The sequence below is a fragment of the Anarhichas minor genome, unplaced genomic scaffold, assembly GCF_050575085.1.
Source record: "Anarhichas minor isolate MPS153535 unplaced genomic scaffold, ASM5057508v1 ptg000020l, whole genome shotgun sequence".
In the NCBI taxonomy this organism is placed as follows: domain Eukaryota; kingdom Metazoa; phylum Chordata; class Actinopteri; order Perciformes; family Anarhichadidae; genus Anarhichas; species Anarhichas minor.
In genome coordinates, this window is record NW_027466466.1 from 550,001 (window position 1) to 567,743 (window position 17,743).

General features: G+C 40.4%; 3 protein-coding genes across 4 annotated transcripts in view; 1 reads left to right on the forward strand and 2 right to left on the reverse strand.

Annotated features, from left to right (window-relative positions):
* The first annotated feature begins 1,789 nt into the window (after window positions 1-1,789).
* LOC142954496 (ninjurin-1) lies at window positions 1,790-5,798 on the forward strand. Its single transcript, XM_076095538.1, has 4 exons — window positions 1,790-1,852; window positions 2,755-2,989; window positions 5,487-5,625; window positions 5,714-5,798. The coding sequence occupies exons 1-4, from the start codon at window positions 1,790-1,792 to the stop codon at window positions 5,796-5,798; spliced, it is 522 nt and encodes a 173-aa protein (XP_075951653.1).
* Window positions 5,799-7,768: 1,970 nt separating this feature from the next.
* emd (emerin) lies at window positions 7,769-12,766 on the reverse strand. The gene is made up of 7 exons (XM_076095466.1): window positions 12,614-12,766; window positions 11,946-12,024; window positions 11,203-11,298; window positions 9,969-10,000; window positions 9,854-9,873; window positions 8,796-8,855; window positions 7,769-8,709 (listed from the first exon to the last, which is right to left on the reverse strand). Exons 2-7 carry the CDS (start codon window positions 12,022-12,024, stop codon window positions 8,517-8,519), a joined length of 480 nt encoding a protein of 159 aa, XP_075951581.1. The 5' UTR covers window positions 12,614-12,766; the 3' UTR covers window positions 7,769-8,516.
* A 2,449-nt stretch (window positions 12,767-15,215) lies between these two features.
* flna (filamin A, alpha (actin binding protein 280)) overlaps window positions 15,216-17,743 on the reverse strand; it is a 41,302-nt gene continuing 38,774 nt past the window's right edge. For both annotated transcript variants that reach the window (XM_076095544.1, XM_076095543.1), the window contains one exon: window positions 15,216-16,779. In XM_076095544.1, coding sequence (XP_075951659.1) covers window positions 16,595-16,779 — 185 coding nt within the window. In that variant the 3' untranslated portion in view covers window positions 15,216-16,594. The remainder of the gene's footprint in view (window positions 16,780-17,743) is intronic.

The following is a 17,743-nucleotide window of genomic DNA, read 5'->3' on the forward strand; positions in this document are numbered from 1 at the left end:
ATGTCCTGGAATGGTCCTTCTACAGTTTCATCCTTGATTTTAACTCTTGAAGTCCCAAAGTGACAGATACTGAACATCCTGGTGAGGTCATGTTGACAGTGAGTTCATTTGTGTACCAATGACATCAGAACTAGGCTTAATTTCAAAAAGCTTGTTTTTGTTGCTAAACTTCAACACATTAAATAAATCTAATGCTTTGATAACATGACCTACATTACATATAAACTGTTCTAACCATATTTCACAAATACATTTATATCTAAAAAGTTGTGAAAATATTGTTGTGACAGATATTAATTAATATAGTCACATCAGGCTTTTAAACTTATAATTGTCTCAGAAAACCAATGTGACATGTTTGTCACAATAAGAAAAATAGTAATGAGCTGCTCAATTGATTTAGCTGATTCAATTATTTTTAATTATAATATGTTCTTTTGTTGAATTCAAAAGACATTTAAACAAATACAAACATTAATTACATTATTAGTAATTATTAATGAATTATGAAAAAATTATGAAATGATGAAAGAAAAATGTACATATCAGTAAATAAAACACACAAACAAACAAGATTGAACTATTTCAAAGTAATTTCATTATTGTTTTGCAGTATGGATTAGAAGGAACGATACAGTGTTGAGGATGCACTGAAGATCACCAAGGAAAAGACATTTTTGTCTTGTAAAATAAATCTGAAAAAGATTGTTTTGGTTAAATCTAACCAGACAAGTTATAATTTTGAAAGTTATAATGTGTTGTGGGAATGCAAATAAAAAGGCAAATCTTTGTTACTAAGTAAAAAAAAAGGCCAAGTTGATTGATTTTAAAATGAGGAATACATTTATACATAAACGGCCAATGTGACATATATGTAACATTTCAGATCTTTGGCTCTGGGGGTTAGTATTTAGAAAATATTTTCAGAAATGTGTTTCATGTGGTCCATTTAGTCTGTTTTATATCCCCTATAATTTTCCTTTAAGGAAAAATTGGTTTGGGTTCTTATGGGTTAATACAATTGTTGAATTCTGAATAATGATTTTAGTATTATAAACAATAAATCCCCTCTGCTGATGGAGTTGGAAACATTTTGAACATTTCTGGCAGTTAAACAGAAGGTGTGGGTTGGGCTAAGCTTCTCAGGAAGGACAAGGAAACTTGAAACTATCTGCACCCAAGATGTGTATTCATTCAGGGGGTTAGTTGGGTCTGAGTAGTGCATGTGCATGGGCTCATACAGGTCTGTTTAACTAAGCAAAAGGTGATTGATACATGAAGGTGTGACCTCTTACGGGTCTGGTCTGGGCTCTCTTCACACTCCACCAAAAGGTTTCACTCACAGAGGTTTGTTCATTAATGGAACATAGTTTCTTTCTGCACAGTTACAGACAGAACTGGCAGGAATACACAGGCAATACATAATACAGTTAATACAATTTAAACATTATCTTTTCCACAACCTTAATGATTGTAAGTGTTTTTGTCTCACATAGAGACAGAATTAAGAATCGTTATATTCTGGGGAGCAATGAAACCCTATGAACATAAACTTATTATTATTTATAAGTCATTATTTCTTGTTATATTTAGAAGTGAAGTGAGAAGTTGAAGTGTAATTAAAGCACAAGTTCAACAGAAGAGAGAGACACAGAGGGGGAGGGATCTCACTCATGTTGTCTCTGTGACTGGAGGAGTTGCCTGACTTGTTTCTCTGCTTTTCTGTGGCTGTAGAACAAGAGCTCACATCCAGCGCCTCAACAGTCCCCTGATAGCTCAGAGAGGGAGGATGGACACAGCGTACAGACCGAACGGAGAGAACATGGCTCTGAATAAAGTGGGCGACATAGAGGTAAGCAAGACAGACGGACAAGCCCTCTCTTATTACTGCTCTATTCTATTCTATTCTATTCTGTTTCTGTTCTATTTTCTGTTTCTGTTCTATTTTCTGTTCTGTTCTATTATATTGCATTGCTTCTTCTATTCTTTTTTGTTCTGTTCTACTCTCTACGACAGGCTATAAACCACCCCACAGTGGCAACAATGTTGTATTATATTGTCTTCAGATGCAAACGATAAGTAACTTTAATAGCTGTACACTGTACAGGTGTGTTTGTTAATTAATTAAAGTCTTTCATTTACAATCATGAAAGATAAAATTTTGAATGGGCCGCAGTCAGACACAATAATACCATATGTGATATATCATTTGTAATCTCTTTACAGCAATGTCAGTTGTGAAATCAGTGTGTCTTTCCATAGCTGTCAGCTGTGTGTAGAGATGAATGAAGGCTGTGTGACTCAGAGAGAGTTGCACCGGGGTGTGACGTCTCGTCTACCTACAGGACTGGGCACATCCCTGAGAAAGAGCCTACAGAAACCAACAGAACAACAGATACCTGTCCTCTGGCACCACTTCAAATACTTCAGTTCACTCTCCCTGACACGCCTGAACGTGAAAGATCAGTTCATATTCAGGTCTCTCTCTCTCTCTCTCTCTCTCTCTCTCTCTCTCTCTCACCTGCTGCTCTGCCACTCCCACTTCTCCTCTGACAACCTGAGTACACAGAGAGCATGGTACCAAAATACACAACACCTCTGTTTGGAACAAACCGCAGTGACACATGTACCGAGACGATCAGCCCTGTGAGAGAGAACGAAAGAACAACAGTGTTGATCACATCCTTCAAAGTCAAAGGTGGCTGCAGTGGCTGTAAAATAGCACCTTAGACCTTATGTCCTCTCAACCCTCAGGCACTGACAGCCCCCTCGGGAAAGGTGCATCAGCCCATCAACTTGAATCACTACGCCAGTAAGAAGAGTGCGGCTCAGAGCATGCTGGACGTCGCCCTGCTGATGGCCAACTCGTCGCAGCTGAAGACCGTTCTCTACGTGGGGCCTCACTACCGCTTCTACATCCCCCTCATCGTCCTGCTGGCGCTGTCCATCACGCTGCAGGTCCTAGTGGGGCTGCTGCTCATCTTTATTGGCAAGTCACCCACACGTTTTGCATCCCCTATGATATCAGAGGCTGATTGATTTTCATCAATCAAGCTCCAGCCTTGTCTGCCTGTTTGATAGATGCTAAAGAGAACATTAGCGCATTGCTCTTCCCTCCTGGCAACAACCAGTTTGCATAATGCATTCAAAGCTGTAAGATGAAGTCAGAAGTCCAGATTCTTTGATTTTGGCTAAAAAGTGGACAAAATTGTCCCTTTGTCATGTGGACAGGCAGAGCCGAGGATGTTGGAAGGTAACAAAGACCAGTTCGAGCTGGCATTAACAAGGGTCTGTTTGAGCGGTCCACTGTTTCTCGGATCACCCAAGACACAGGTGTGAGCAGAGCTAAGACCAGACTACTAGGAAAGGCCTTTACAAATTGTTTTTTTTTTCCTTTGTGCAATTCATTTGCACAATTCAAAATGATTGTTTTTGTCATGAGTACTTTCACACAGAGCGTGAATATCATGCGGGAAAATAATGATTTTAATTAATGAATTGTAATTTTTATTCTTGAACAAGGTTGATCTTTCTTAGATTTGGCACGGCGAGTAAAGGCATCAACCAATCACACTGTGCAGAACAGACACATTCAATAGAGTCCTGCAGGACTGAAAACCCTGAAATGAGCTAGCACTTTTTCAGGTTCACTTGTCTCAAAGTCAATTCGTTTTTTGAAGAGTTTTTGGTAAGATGCATGAAACAAAGTCTGTGGTTAACGCATGTTTTAACGTCTTGTTCTACATCTATGTTAGTAAATACCCGTCTGGTCAATTTTGTAGCTTTTAAGAAAGGCGGTTGCTATTGTCTAAATGAGACTATAACGTCATCATCACACAGACTTGTTCACCTTCACAGCCTCGTTGTGTAAACTTGCCCTCATGGGACCGCGGTGAACTTCGTTTACAACAGTATAGCTTTTGATGATAAAGAGGTGTTCATTTGTGATGATTGTCTTGCTGAACAAAACATGTAAGTATCATAAACATTTGCTACAGAGCTTATTTTCTGCAATAATCAAAAAATCCCAATGGCTTTTTGTCGAGGGAACCAGTGCAATGTTAACTTACTGGTTACATCCCTCATGCAGCAGTCTTTACGTACACTATCATGCACAACAACAGGGAGCTTCCATAGTCCAAAAATAGACTGTATCGGTTTGTGGAGTTTGGCCTTTTGGCTGAACCAGAGAACTAGTGTCATTTTCTCATAGACTTCTATACAATCTGGTTTCTTTATGAAACCAGAGGAGTCGCCCCCTGATGGTCAGTAGAGAGAATGCAGGTTTTAGGCACCTGAGCATTGGCTTCACTTTTAAGTCCCACAGGTTGCCACCTGAGTCAAACTCAGTCAAAACTCAGTCAAAGACAGCAAACTTTATTACTGCTTTCAACCTTGACAAAGGCAGCGCAGACCAGATCCATTCCTTCTGTTCATACCTTTCACAATAAAAGCCCTAGACATATACACTGTGTGAATGTTAACCAGAGATAACTCAGATTCACTCAGAGCATTTTGCTAAACAGGAAACTCAACAATACAGCTCACAGTAGCTTAGTCTATACAATACTTTACCTCCGACTGTCAGACGCTGCTCTGTGTCAATAGGATCCAGTTGATCCTCTTCCTGTGAAAATCTATTGGAATTTGTATTAAACAAGTGTTGCAACTGTCCCAAATTGGCATCACTGCCGGTATGAATAGTTTTGATGCCAAATATTAACAGGCGTGTATTTCACATTGTTGTGTTGTTCATTTGTCATGCCCTGGTGTGTAAAGGTCTTAAATCTCACCAACTGACATCTTGTTTTTCTCATTTGCACTGCAGGGCAAAGCCAGAAGTTAAGGGTTTACAGGGGATTCTTTTTTGCAGTCATTTCCAGTAGAGCGTAAATAATCAGTGAGCTTCAGGAGTGCTGTGTTACCTTCAGAAAGAGACAGGGCCAGCTGGTCCATGTTTCCAGTCTCGATACAAACTTAAGTAAACAGGCTGCTGTAGCTTCATATTTCAAGAGTGCTATCAATCTTCTCATCTCACTGGACAAGAAAGCAAATAAGTGTATTTCCCAAAATGTCAAACTGCTCTTTCAACTCTTCATTAGTGTTTGTGTTGTGGTATATTTTCTTTGGGCCACCACAGGATCCCTTCTTTAGAAAACCATCTTGTCAGACTTGCTGTACTGCTTCTAGTAGCCAGATCAAACTAAACTCCACTCGTTGGTGATTTGAATATTTTCTCTATTTGTTATATAATTATTTCACATTTTATTATGTACCTACAATATGTAATGTGATGTTTGGTCTTTTTCAATCAGCAGTCTTTTTTTGTCATCCATAACTAAACTTCCCTCCTAAGTCCAATATCAACCTCCTTAAATATAAAAAGCTCGCTGGCTCTTGTACAAAGTTTGTCCTCCCTGTCTCTGTCTATTGTTCTGCATCATCTTCTTATGTAGCTCATTAGCTGTTGTGCGATTCTGTGTCAGCAGTGAAGTACGATCTTAACGACGTGAGGAAACACGCTAAACTGAACAGAATGAACAACGCAGCGACCTTGTTCGTCTTCTTCACCGTCCTCGTCAACATCTTCATCACAGCGCTGGGATTTGATGGACATGCTCTCAGGTATGGGCCGTTCCAGAACACACAGAGACAATGAAAGCTCTGTTACTGTTGTAAACTCTTGGGACCTTGTTCTTGGTTTTCTTCACAGGTCATTCGAGTCACCTGCGATGTTAATATCAGAGCCTCAGCTTTCCATTCTGCCCGTCGACCACAACGTGACTGGTGGCATTTAGACCAGGTGTTTGACCACAATAAGACATTTCCTTGTTCCCCTGTTATCTCAAAGTCTTTCAATCTAAAGGTCTTTTTGTAACTTCTGTATCAGCTCCCTGTTCAAATTACGACTTTGAGCAAAGATTCTCCAGCTGGAATAAACTTTTAATTCCTGACTGGATTTATTGGATCCACTCCACATTAGTGGTGAGAGGCTTATGTGGATCCAGGCTGGGACAAAAGACTCGTCAAGCAAAACCTCAGAGACCATCGACCACAACCTCCATTCAGGATCACAGCTGTTAAATTTCAACTCAACCAAAGATACAACCACAGAGCATCACCACTGCCTCATCTTCCCTCAGGTCCACATGCAGCAGACTCTACTGCTGTGTGCTTTCTCTGCCAAACTGTTTTAAGCTTCTATCTTGTAAATATAACAGTGCTTTATATTGTTTTTGTTCAACGGTTAGATTGGTGGAATAGAGCGCTGCAGGAATGGCTTCTGAAACCTGGAGATGAGTTAGTATTTTAGTAACTCTGGTTCCCTCGTCTCAAAGTCAATGGGTTTATTGAAAGGATTGTTGGTTAGATTCATTTGAAAGCTTTTACTTGTGTTTAAAGAGTTGGTTGCTAACAGGTGGCTCAATGAATCTATAGACAACGTTCCTACACCTTAAATATCAAATTCCCTCAAATGTAAGGACCCATCATAGCAGTTTGAGACAGATCAAGATTTATTACTGTTACAACACTGAGAATATTTAAAATGCTGCTGTTTAACATCATTCGACTTCAATCACTCTGATTCTGATTCATTAAAGCTGATTCTTATTCATGCATGCACGTGACTGTCACACTTTCTCCAGGCAGAAGACACACATGCAGACAGCAGATCGGAGGTTGTTTAACTAGGAGAACAGAGTACAAAAAGGAAACTTCAACTTCCCCATTTGATAACTCACATTAAGACCATTATTTTTGTATTAAAAGTTTTCTAAAAATGTTATGCTTAAATATGCAAATGAGGCATTATCTAATGATAACTTCTGGTGAATTTAGGAGAAATCTACAGACGCAAAAAGACAAAATAGTAAAATAAACAGCTGAATGTGTATTTTGGATGTTTTCTCTCCACTAGACTGAAAGAGATGTTGTGGAGGGAGATAGCCCAAAATATAATCTCAAAACAATTTCTATTCTTGCACAAATTGTATAAATTCAAGCACTTTCAATGACAGATGTCTATTTATGTCTATTTTCAACGACTTTCAAGGCCTTGATTTTTTTCTGTCTTCACGCCAAACTTTGAAACTGATGTACTCACTACTTCACCTTTAGTGGAAGGCTTTTGTACAAGAGGTGAGCACGTGTTGGATACTTAGTGGGGGTGACGTGAAGTTATGTCAGTGTTAGCTTTTTACTGCTGATTCTTCAAAAATCATTTCAGTGTTGAAGATTATCTTCTAAAGTATCTGAAATGTTTGCTGCCTCAGTTTATATTCTGTAATAATCCAGTGGAAGAATGTGATGTGCAACGCCAACTTCTGGGTTGGCCTACAAAAATACATCATCCCTGCAGCACTCCACTGAGCTCAAGTTTTGTAACCAAATAAATTAATTCATAACTTAATATTTGACTGTGTTGTATGTCTGGAAACATGTCTACTATTGTGTTAATACTCTTACTTCCACCTCAGTAACATTTTTGCATCCTTTTGGAATTCATCTTGATGTTTTACATACATTTCAAACTATTTATTTAATTTGATTTTATTCCCACATTTAGACAGACAACAGCCTTTGGTTTTTGACTGGACGTGACGAGCACAGCTTGGAAATAAAGACGTCCTGTCTGTTGTGCTACATGACAACTTGTATTTCTAACAAATAAGACCAACTCACTATGTGACAGAACAGCTGCATCAAACAAATCAAATACAGAAACTCCACAGAGAAGGAAAACACTGCATGCAAGAAAGCAAAGAAATGAAAGGAGAGAGCAGTATTCTTTATTTCTCTTATTGCCAATAAACCTCATGAAAAAACCCCAAACTCTCAACAAGCCCATAGTTCCTACTGGAGATGGAAATCTTTACTGGCTCAAAAATGTATACCATTTATACTTAAACAGGAGGAAATAATGCATTTATGAGGGACTTCTTTCAGCTGTGACATTTGGTGCTCTAGTAAAAACGACGTTTTGTGTGTTTATGGTAACAGATGAACATGTCACCCCGTGCAAAGGTGTGGCTCACTGACGTGTTTTGAACAGCTTTTGGACAACAAAGGAGCTCTAGATAGTTTGGCTGCTTTGTTTATTTGTCAGATACTGTGCGGTTCTTGGAAGTGCATCTTGCTGCAACTTCGAATGCTAAAACTGAAGCGAACAATGCACGGCCTTTGAAAGACAAACTATGCAAAGAAAGAATCTCATAACAGCTAAACATTCAGAGATGCAAAACCTGAACTACACAAGATGATTGGACATTATTTAAAGCAAATGAATTAAATCTAAAATTCCTCATTGGTCCAATAGACAGGGCCAGCTGCCCCCCCAACATAATTGGGGCAACACTGACGACACAGAGGAACATGATGTATCAGGCTTTGGTTCACTTCCCTGACATGGTGACACTAAGAAATAGAGAGCATTTACAAGTTGATGGAATGTGGTCAAACTGTGTGTTCTCTCTGCTGATGGAGAAGAAACCCGGACATCCTCACAACCAATCAGATCATTGAATGTTAAAGGGATCCTCTTCGTTCTTCAGCACACGACAGTAGGCGTAGTAGAGGGCAGCTGCTAACACAGCTAACAGCAGCAGCAGCCGGATCACCTTCCACACGCTGCCTCCGGACTGTCTGTCCAGTTCCCTGGATCGTACTGCGCTGTGATTGGCTGTTCTGTTGGCGATCTGGACAGGGGCCCTGAAGCACAGGAGGGGAGAGGACATTTACTCCAGGTGATGAACTATTTTGCTCTAACACACCACTAGTTAATACAACACACTCACTCTGTTTCTTGGTCCGATTCCTCGTCCTCATCTGGCTCAATGTTGCCTCTTCGTTTCAGCCTGAAAGGAGGAAAACTTTACACTTCAATTTCATTCTAGCTCTATTTTTAAAACACTTATAAAGTAACCAACACTGCAGTACAGTACAACTGGCAGTATGTCCCCAGTGTTGGCAAGTAGCTAAGTACATTTACTCAAGCCCTGTACAATACTAAGGTATCATATTATATAACGTCTCTGTAACTAAGATGGTGAGTCAACATCATGCTAACCCATGTTAACATTAGCATGTTAGCATCCTGATGTTGACATAATTACATGCTAACATGGTTGTGGACTCTTGTGTAGGGTGACCGGATTTTTCAAGCCCCCAAACCGAGACCCATAAGTGTTCCGCACATTCATGCAGGCACCATCGGTGTTTTCATCAGGATGGAGGACAATTCTATCAGATCGTAGCACACAAGCGTTGCTACGATCTGAAAGCTGTATAATAACACTGGTAAAGAGAGTTTGCACACGGTTATTGTTTTGGAGTGAGTTAAGAGTGAACAGCTAACGGACCTGCCCGCACACGGCTGAGTACCTCTCGCCCCTCAGCCGCTGCTAAGCGAGCAGACAGCTTGGTGACTTTGTGTTTGGAACTATTGTATGAAGTGTATTATACGACAACTTCGACCACATCACCGCTTGTTTTTGAGTTTGAATGAAGTCTGCCTGACGACGCTTCACGGACATGTTGTATTCAATCACACGATACAGCAGCGTTCGTTGCAGGCGACAGGACGACAGGATGAGCTCTGCACTCTAACGAGTGAACCTTTGTAGTTGTTTATGATCTGATATTGGTAATAATGAGTCGGACAGAACACACTCGTGTTTGAAAGTAGTAGAGAGTAAATTTTGCCACTAAACTTGAAAAAAAGAGATTTTGGAACAGGCATGTATTCATCCAGCAAGGGAAAGGCTGTATGTGAGGAAATATTAAAAAACCTGTGGGAAATGTTTGGATCAAATAGTTTGAAGAGTTTGTGTGTGTGTGTTGAAAGTGTACTCACACGTCTGACTCTTGTCTAACCTGTGGGAATGAAAGCAGGACAGTTTGTGAGATTATTAACAGTCACAGGAATTTGGCACAAACACAGAATCACAGGAAACACAACCAGGACTCACCGGACTGTATGTGATGTAGGTTATTTCCTCCGCTGTAAAGAAAAAAAACACACATTAGCACATTTTGTACCTTGTTGACATAAACATTTAGAAATGAAACGTGAACACTAGATGTCAGGTTTGACGAGGAGACCTCCCGCTGTTGTGGTTTGTGTTCATATTTATATACTGGCCTGTAATTATAACTGACTTAGAATAGTTAGAGCAGGCAGGGGGAGACGTTCAAAAACATTTATGTATTCGGGGGGGTATTACTTTTACTTCAGCAGTCAGCACCAGTTCAGGCATCCTCAAATACCACATTCATTTGTGCACATGGCTGCACATTAGGGTTGTACCAGATCTCTTCTCTTTTGACATGCAAAGCTTCTATTAAAGCTTTCAAATGAAGCTTCCAGTCTCTATTGTCATAGTTCATGACATCATCACCCTGAAATAAAATAAAACAAGTCAAACAAAAAACAAAATTCTCAATTCAAGTGAGGTGATTCATCCAATGAAATGAGTTTGTATTTGTTTTACTAAATGAACTTTTGGTAATGAATAGAACTCGTCAGTGGTGCCTCCCTCTGTGCAGCCGGCGGGAGAGACAATGTTAATCAATAATCAATAACAGATATGGAGAGAAGATAGGGCTGAATATTTGACGATTATGGGTTGGTGGCACCAGTGCTAGAATAGGGGGGACAACGAGACATTTTGCACACACTTGCAGGTGTGATAGTAATAAAGCGTTAATAAGCGTCTAGGCCAGGTATTACAGTCATAATGTCTATAATGAGGTAGAACATCTTCTGAACACCTGCATCCGATCTACAAAGACAGAGAAACAGAGTAACAACCTGCTTTTCCTGCACATCCGTAAAGACCTGACTGATGACTTGGACATGAATGAAGTGTCAAAATAGCTTTTGTTTTTGCCGAGGCCTAAACCTGGCTCTGCTGCGGTGCTGTCTATTTGTACGTTTCTAGGCTTACTTCATGTAAAGACTCCGTTCTAATAACTGCTTTAACTGTTGGTTCTCTAGTCTCAGGACTGGACTGGCCATCGAGCAGACCAGACCAGCACTTTCCCAGTGGGCCGACATAAATGTCTTTTTTTTGTTAACAGCCCATAAAACACACACACACTTCAGAAGTGATTGTGGCGCTGCTCGCTGCGTGGTGGTACTACATCTATAGACCCGCACATGAACAAACCACGTGCCACACAGTAGACTGAGGAGCCCCCTACCTTCCTCCCTGTAGTAGGTCTTATCAGACGAGGGTTCCACCGGAGCGTTCTCCATGGCCACTTCAAGCTTCCTCTCATACAGCTTTCGAGTGGAGTCTATGTTCACACAAACACAATAACAGGGCTTCAATATCCTTAACACAGCAGACACAAATATACAAAACATGACTTGTCTGCATCGTCTAGGTGTTGGAAAAATGTGGAGAATAAATTGAAGGAGTTTCATCATGTGAAGCGTTAAAATGAAAAACAGTTTGAATGAATCTATGTATGATGAAACTGGCTCAGGGGTTTGTTTGTATTTCATCTCATTATATATCGTATTTGTTTACTCAGAATATTGAGAAAACATTGGACCAAAAGGGAAGCCCAAAGACAAAAAGACAGAGTAGGTGATGGAGATGAGAGGCAGCGAACCTACTGTGCACTTTACCCAGGATAGGGTTAGCATTATGCTGATCATCACACAAAAACTCACCTGACAGACATATACACACATATATATATAATATATATATGTGTGTGTTCTTCAGTTTATAGGGTCAATGTAACACAACATCATCAAAATTATAGTGTAATAACATAGTATTATTGGATAAATACATTATTGCCTGTCATTTTAGTGAATGATTTCTAAACTCGGTTGTATTTCTAAAAGCCTGCATGCTTCACCTCCAGCTGAGCAGTTAGGATCTCAGGAAGGACTTCCTTCATAAAGTCGTTCATGTTTGCACTTTTCTTACCGACTATGGGTCCATGTTTGATGCCATACTCAGCGAGCAGCTTGCTGATCTCCTCATCACTTTTCTCACTCAAAGACATCTGCGGATGGATGAACAGATAGATGGATAGATAGATAGATAGATGGATGGATGGATGGATGGATGGATGGATGGATGGATGGATGGATGGATGGATGGATGGATGGGTGGATGGATGGATGGATGGATAGATAGATAGATAGATAGATAGATAGATAGATAGATAGATAGATAGATAGATAGATAGATAGATAGATAGATAGATAGATAGATAGATCAGACGGACAAACAGTCAACCGAACAGACAGACAGCCTGTAGAGGGAGAACAGGGCGGGGCCTCGTAAAGTATGCAGCCCGTCGTCCCGCTGGAAAACGTCACAGAAAAACGTTCTGAGCGCAAACTACTTTACATAGTTTAGTTTGAACCTTTTGAAAGTCAAAGCAATTATTTCGACGCTAAACTCCATTTCTATCACAAGACTTTGACTGCTAACGTTATATATGCTGCTGAGTTCAAAGAGCAGAGATACAACTTCGCGGTTTTTTAAAATATATATATATATATATACACATCTATCGCGCGAGCAAGAAACGCAAGCAATTCCAATAAGAGGAAACGATAGATCTGAAATGAGATAAGGTCACTTACCTGTGAAAAATACACGAGTTGTGGGTTGAGAGTGTGTGTGTGCGTGTGTGTGTGTGAAGTTTAGCAGGCTGGAGCAGCAGAGGGAGGAACTCCTGCCCATATCCGGACGACGTAACTCGGCACACCTACGGATACTACTCACACGGGTCTACATCACAGGCTGTCCGCTGGCAGAGGACCGATGGCTGAGTTCCGTTTAGCTGCCTCTGTTTCAGCCTCGTGGTGATGTTCATGCTGGCTCAGTGTCACTCTGCCATGGTTTCAGTGGGGCGCTTGAAGTGAGCATCGTCATAGTTAATGTGAATAGTATGGTATGCTGTTCCTACTGTGACAAGTGAGAGGCCTGCAGGGCAGCACTTCTTCTGTAAAGTTAATATAATAAATACCACACATGGGACCAATATAAAGTCCGCCATATTAAAAAAGCACTGCTCTCTTCGATGGCCCTTTGTGGTGGCCCTAAACGTGATTTTCCCTCTACAGTGCTCTTCCAGTGACACAGCATGTAGAGCGAGAGCGTCTCCAGGATCTGAGGACGTTGGGGACTGAGACTGGACCTCTGATAGGAGGGAGTCTTCCCAGGATTCTTTTAATAAAACAAGCTCTATTTGGATGCTTTTTCATGCACTCTGGCACCCATTTAATCATTGAAGAATGTAAATGTAAATGTAAAAACTTCTGTTTACTCTCCAGATTAATTATAATTTGTGATTAAAAGTTATAGTAGGCTAGCTGTAAGTAATTGGTATGAGTGTTGAGTATAAACATAATACTTCACAACTGCATAAAGCATATACTGACTAGATTTGGAAAAACAGTTACATGTATTAAAGTTGTAGCAGTTCATGCTGTGTAGTGAGTATGTGCAGTGTTCACATCTGTCTTTTTCTCTCCTCTCTCTGAGGTTTGTAAAATAAAATAAAGTCACCTACAATGATGATGGAGAGGAATGTACATAGATTTATAGAACAGCCAAATTCGACCATTATTGAAAAATGACTCCCTACACTTCCTTCTCTTTTGGAAAAAAAAGAAAAAGGTATTTTTTGACTTTCTGCCTTTTCTCCTCTTTGTTGGCTCTGCAGTGTGTCCAATGTCACCGCATTGTCTGCTCTCATGTTTGCTAATCCTCTCAGAAAGATGCTTGAGATCCTGATAACCTGTTCTTGACCAGGTATCATCCTTTAAAGATAAGACACAAAGGAAGCAAAAAATCCTCTTCTCTGACGTAGTTAGACATTTTTTCCTGGAGAACAACTCCACGTTAAATCAGATTATTTTTAGACTGAGGCTGGGGTCCACCGAGGTGTTTAATCTCAACCCGTGGCCCTTTGCTGCATTTCATCACAACTCTCTTCCCCTTTCCTGTTTCTACAGCTGCACTATAGAATAAAGGCAAAAAGCAACCAGAAATTATCTTTACAAACTTTCAAATTGTGAAGATAAACCTCATCTTTCATCGTGACCACAGTTGCTTTCATAACTTCTGCCAACTACGAGCAAATGATAACAGGCAGATGGCCCATCAAATTGCAGTGGGGCACCAGGCAATCAGCCCCACTTGGCATCAAATTTGTGGCTTCCACCTAATTGCAAAAGACTTTGGGAATGGGCATCGTTGTTTTCCCACTCGAGCGTGGGGCTATGCCCGTATAGTGGCCTCTTGAGCCCAGTGCAATTACACCATTTTAAAAGTCTATCAGCCACTGAACTAAACAGCAGATTGATGATAAATAAATAACCATCGTGCCAAAGGACCCATCATCTCTAATCAGACTTACGTTTCATAACCCCACCATCCTCATGGTGGGCTCTACTGGAATACTCACTTTGAAAATACTATTTGGAAATTAATTCTTTAATTACAAATATTTTGCCACCACCTACAGTAGCAATGTATATTACAAAATTAATATAATTCATCCAACAAACCAACTTCCAAAGAAACATTTCTTCTGAATCCTGTGGATTTTGTTATGCTGACACAACAGAAAAATAGGTAATGTTTCACATTTTAGGATTAATGTGGAACACTCAACATGCTGTGTGGGACTAAGATTAATTTACAGACATTTATTAATATTACTCTTATGAAAACCCCTAGATCAATAATGAGACTAATCACTACTCATCCGTTGAAAAACAATCTCAAAAGTTTCATCCTGAGGCTTTTAGACTGTTGGTCTAAATGATGTAATTTAAACAAAAGGCTTCTGTTGTTCAAAGCTCTGCATAAACGACGTCATCAAGTGTTGAGGTTCCCTCTGCTGCAGCGCCCTCTGGAGGAGGAACGGGAGTCAGGCCTAATAAGGAGTTGGACTTTTCCAGGAAGGGCGTTGGCTGCAGACTCCAGTAATGTGGTTCACTGTAATCTACACATGTTCCACTCACTGGAGACCTCTGTGCTTGCAGCTTAACAGCACTGCCGAGCTGAACACTCTGCTCCGTCAAAGTTACTGATGAGAGGAATAACCTTCACATTTAGATAAAAACACATGGGATTGAATTCATGTTTCACCAGTTTAGTATTTGTCATGATTTAGAATCTTCATTCCATGTGAACCGGACAAAGTTTAAGGACACAAAACAAACAGCCATTAGATTGACAGAAAAACACTTAGACAACTTTATTGTGTATGAAAATACTGTCTTACAAACACTTTAAAGCCTTTTATTATTTAGGACAAGATTCATTTTTTTGTTCTGAAAGATAGACTATGCACAAAGCGAGCTGGAAGGACAAAGGGAGGGGGGTGAGTGGCGGCTGACGGGGGCGAGATACAAACACTGAGCAGAAAACAAAGCAACAGCTGTTCTCTTTTCTTTTATGGTCGATCAGGATTTTTTTTCAGGACATGACAACCCACATTATCTTCAGCCCTTCTGTCCAGCACAACGTTAGACACTTCCCTTTTAAAAACATTTGAATGTATATGAGAAAGCTCCATAATCAAAGGTGAACCATCACCAGCGCATCACACGTCACCTTTGATGTTATTCTCAAATCGGACGCTTTCTGTGGCAAAAGAGTTTTACAACCTAAAGAACATGCAGATCACATGTTGTGTCCCATTAAAACAGCAGCGGTGTTGAGAGAGCACGTGTGACAAAGCTACTGTGAAATGTGTCTTCTCCTGCTCACATCTCGAATCCTTTATTACTTCCCTATTCTAATCCATATCACGGCTTTAGGGAACAGCGGTGCATAAAACTGGATCACACTAGCAGCAGGTCAAACAGCCGGGTTGGATAAAGAGAGTCATGAAAACCACATGCTGAAGAGGGCTGAACCAGTGCTGAGCACTCACAGTTATAAGCAACAGTTCATCTCACTTTTATACGGATAATTAAAGACCTTACGTCACAGTGTGTCATTTTACGTGGGTCAGGAAGGCACATTACTTTGGACACTTTTCGGTTCAAGTCGTGCGATTGTTCATATAAAACTGAATGCATCGTTTATGTATGTAAGAGAAGCTCCTCCAGTGTAAACAGTAACCTTCCATCCAATGCTGGGCTACGCTACGCCATCCTATCACTCTACACTAGTTCAGACACATCTGCTAATGGCCACTCATGCCCATGACTGAAAATGTAAAAAAAAAAAAAAAAAAAAAAAAAGGTGCATCTTTTTTCTCCCTAAATTTACTGAAGGGTGCGATTAGGCAGAAGAATAAAACAAGGAACGGAGCGATTGACCAGAAAGCGAGCATTATGTGTCCATGCATTCATCTTTGGGAGATTCTGGACTCAAATATTAACTTGAGGGTAAAACACAGAAGTCTGGCTGAGGGTGAACACTGTTGCGACACTTTGTTTTCTACTTGGTTAAATAGTTATAAGACACAAATAAGAGCCAGAAATCCTAATTTGTAACACAGGAGGGACTTGCAGTTGTAAACAAGGATCGGTTAGACTCTAGATAGAATTTCAGTTGCATTAATTAAACAGTGGTTTAGGTTTGTGATGGTGGAGCTGGGTTTAGACAGTAATGTGGTAGGGGCTGCCAGGGATGTGTTCCTCTCCCCACTTGACCACCAGGATGTACTCTCCCTTTTCTTTCAGCTGGTAGCTGACGTTGTACAAGCGGTTGCCCAAATGTTTCACTAGGATCTCCTCACAGGGAACCTTGGGACCATCCACACCGACCAGGAGCATGTTACGACCTGTGGATGGACACAGAGCATATTAATATGGCCGCCAGTTTCAACTATTATCCCCGCCAGGCAGAGGCCTGTTGGGAGATCATGCGTGCGGTCGCCGGTCACGTGTGTGTGTATCCGTCCATCTGTCCACAGCTCATCTCGCATTCTACTGGACCCACCAGCCTCATATTTTTGTGCTCGTTTATGACTGCATGCTCTAGGACCTCTTGTGGTTGAGGTGATTCACTATTCCGTTGACTGTTTACACCGTCATTGACTGCTGACTAATCACTCCTCTGAACTGGCCGGTATGTCAGATTAACAACTGCTTCAGTACCAAAATTTCCAGCAATCAGCTAGGCTAAAAAAAAAAGCCTTGCCTCGTTTGTAGCAGCCTTTGTTGTGGCTCAAAAACTGACATCTATAGAAATGTTTGGTCTCATTTTGAACCGGAGAATCTGCAGATCAATTCTATACCCAATATGGCTATTATTATGATCCACTAAAATTTAGGCGACGAGCGTGATAGAATTTGAATCTTGGACGTTTCTACCCATAATGCATTTTGGGAGACATAGGTAACTGAAATGTTCAAAGGCTTGAACCTTCGACTTTTTAACAGTTATTGATATTTTGGACTGATGACTTTCATGTTGAGTCAAGCCATAGACGTGCTTCACCTGGGAGTCACATCACATTGTCTGTGGGAAAAGTGAATGACATTTTTACTTCTTCCAGAAAAAGTTACTTCCCAACTTATATGCATTAAAATCAAACATATTCTGAGCTCTAATTCAGTGGTTCTCAACCTTTTTTGAGTAAATTTATATACATTTGGTCACAGACCCCCATTTGAGAAGAACTATTCTATAGTGGTCAGCTAAAGCTGAGGAGATAACCATGAAGGAAGTGAAAGCTATGATCAGAATGGTCACTCTTGTGACTTTTACTCACATCGGGCTCACTTCTGTAGTGAATTAGTAAG